Source organism: Eumetopias jubatus, unplaced genomic scaffold, assembly GCF_037043125.1.
Source record: "Eumetopias jubatus isolate StellerSeaLion01/CBP00866 unplaced genomic scaffold, mEumJub1_p1.0 scaffold_1, whole genome shotgun sequence".
Lineage (NCBI taxonomy): Eukaryota > Metazoa > Chordata > Mammalia > Carnivora > Otariidae > Eumetopias > Eumetopias jubatus.
In genome coordinates this window covers 161956091-161957546 of record NW_028274807.1, presented here as the reverse complement: position 1 = coordinate 161957546, position 1456 = coordinate 161956091, and the positions used below count along the sequence as shown (strand labels likewise).

At 39.4% G+C, this 1456-nt stretch overlaps 1 protein-coding gene across 1 annotated transcript; it reads left to right on the top strand.

Moving 5' to 3' along the window:
* The first annotated feature begins 209 nt into the window (after nt 1–209).
* On the top strand, nt 210–1118 carry LOC114207816 (uncharacterized protein C2orf15-like). Its single transcript, XM_088027104.1, has one exon. It carries the CDS (start codon nt 624–626, stop codon nt 897–899), a length of 276 nt encoding a protein of 91 aa, XP_087883230.1. The 5' UTR covers nt 210–623; the 3' UTR covers nt 900–1118.
* The last annotated feature ends 338 nt before the right edge of the window (nt 1119–1456 follow it).

Below are 1456 nucleotides of genomic sequence, written 5' to 3'. Positions count from 1 at the left end.
GTGAATGGTCAACCTAACAAGAAAATGCCAGGCCGCGCAGGCGTACGCCCACGCAGCGCTTAGACGTCCCACACGAGCGTCCCGTCTCCTAGTAACCAGCCGCTGCCCGCTTCTTCATCATTTAATTCTTACTCCCTGCCTGCGGCCGCCGCACCCACATAGAACACGCATGCGCAGGGCTGTATCTCCTCCTGCCTTCTTCCTTCGGCTCTAAAACACCTGCTGCTTCACTATTGCAGCTTTGTTGCAATTTTTTCCCCCTCGGGATACGGTACCGTTTTGGACCCAAGTTCAGTGGACTCGTTACTCCCTAGAGCTGCTTTTGGGCACTGGGAGGTTGTTGAGCTCTCCAGCCGTAGCCAGGAGCCGGTTTTCGGGGAGTCTCCTAGGTCGGGTTCTGCTGCTGCATCCTCTCGGAAGAGGGCAGTTCTGTTCGGGTGAAATAGGTAACTAGATTTTTATAGCTGTTCTCTGATGATCTTGATTAAGTTTGCACCTCTATTTCAAAAGTAATTTCACATTTGAAGAGACTAACAATTCCTGTTTTTCCCAGCAATCAAGTTGAAGAAACATTCCCACTACTTAAAGAGGTACCTGCAAAGTATATTTATTCAACCATCCCAATGGGATTTTCCCTTAGTAAATCTGCTACTCAGGTATCTGCTATGCATATGGATTCAAAAGTGGATGATCATTTGATGCGAGGGACTGAGAAAAGCAAGTTGGAACCAGTGACTCAATTATTTCAAAACACCAAGAAAATAAGATTAGAAGACACAAACGAAGAACACTTTACAAGAAGTAAAGAGATTGGCTCAGGATCTCTTTCAGAGAAAACCTTGGGTTCTGTGGTATATGTTAAAGAAAATGATGGAATGGAAATGACAGATGTGGAATGAAGTTATTTGTACATACTGCCAAAGAAACCAGAATTTGCTTTTGACTAAGAGAGCATGTTGAATGAGAACTTAACCTTATCAGAAAAATCTAACAAAATGAAGGTAGACAATTGCTTATTTTTCACTATTTATGAATCACATTAGACTTCACTTTTTTGATACGTATTCAAAAAAGTTAATGTTTTAGGGGGAAAAAACTTTCCAAAATTCAAAGCAAAATTTTCTGGTATTCTATCCTTGTCAAAAATCAGAATTTTTGAATAACAGTATTTAAATGGTACCAAAATATTTTAATTGTAATGTATTTCTTTAACAAGTGATCAAAAAACAGTGCCCAAACAATTTGACATCTGTATTTCACACTATGTGTGGTATACCAATTTTGTAAGATTTATAGTTTGGAATTTTGCTTTAGGGTATTTTATCTTCCTGCATTTTTGCATTTCTGTTCTGTAAAAGATCACTTCAGGTAAACTCTACAAAAGACCAGTAAATTACGTACCTTGAGAAGCATTTCACATTTTAAATCCTTTTAAAACTGTTTTCCCCCACAATGA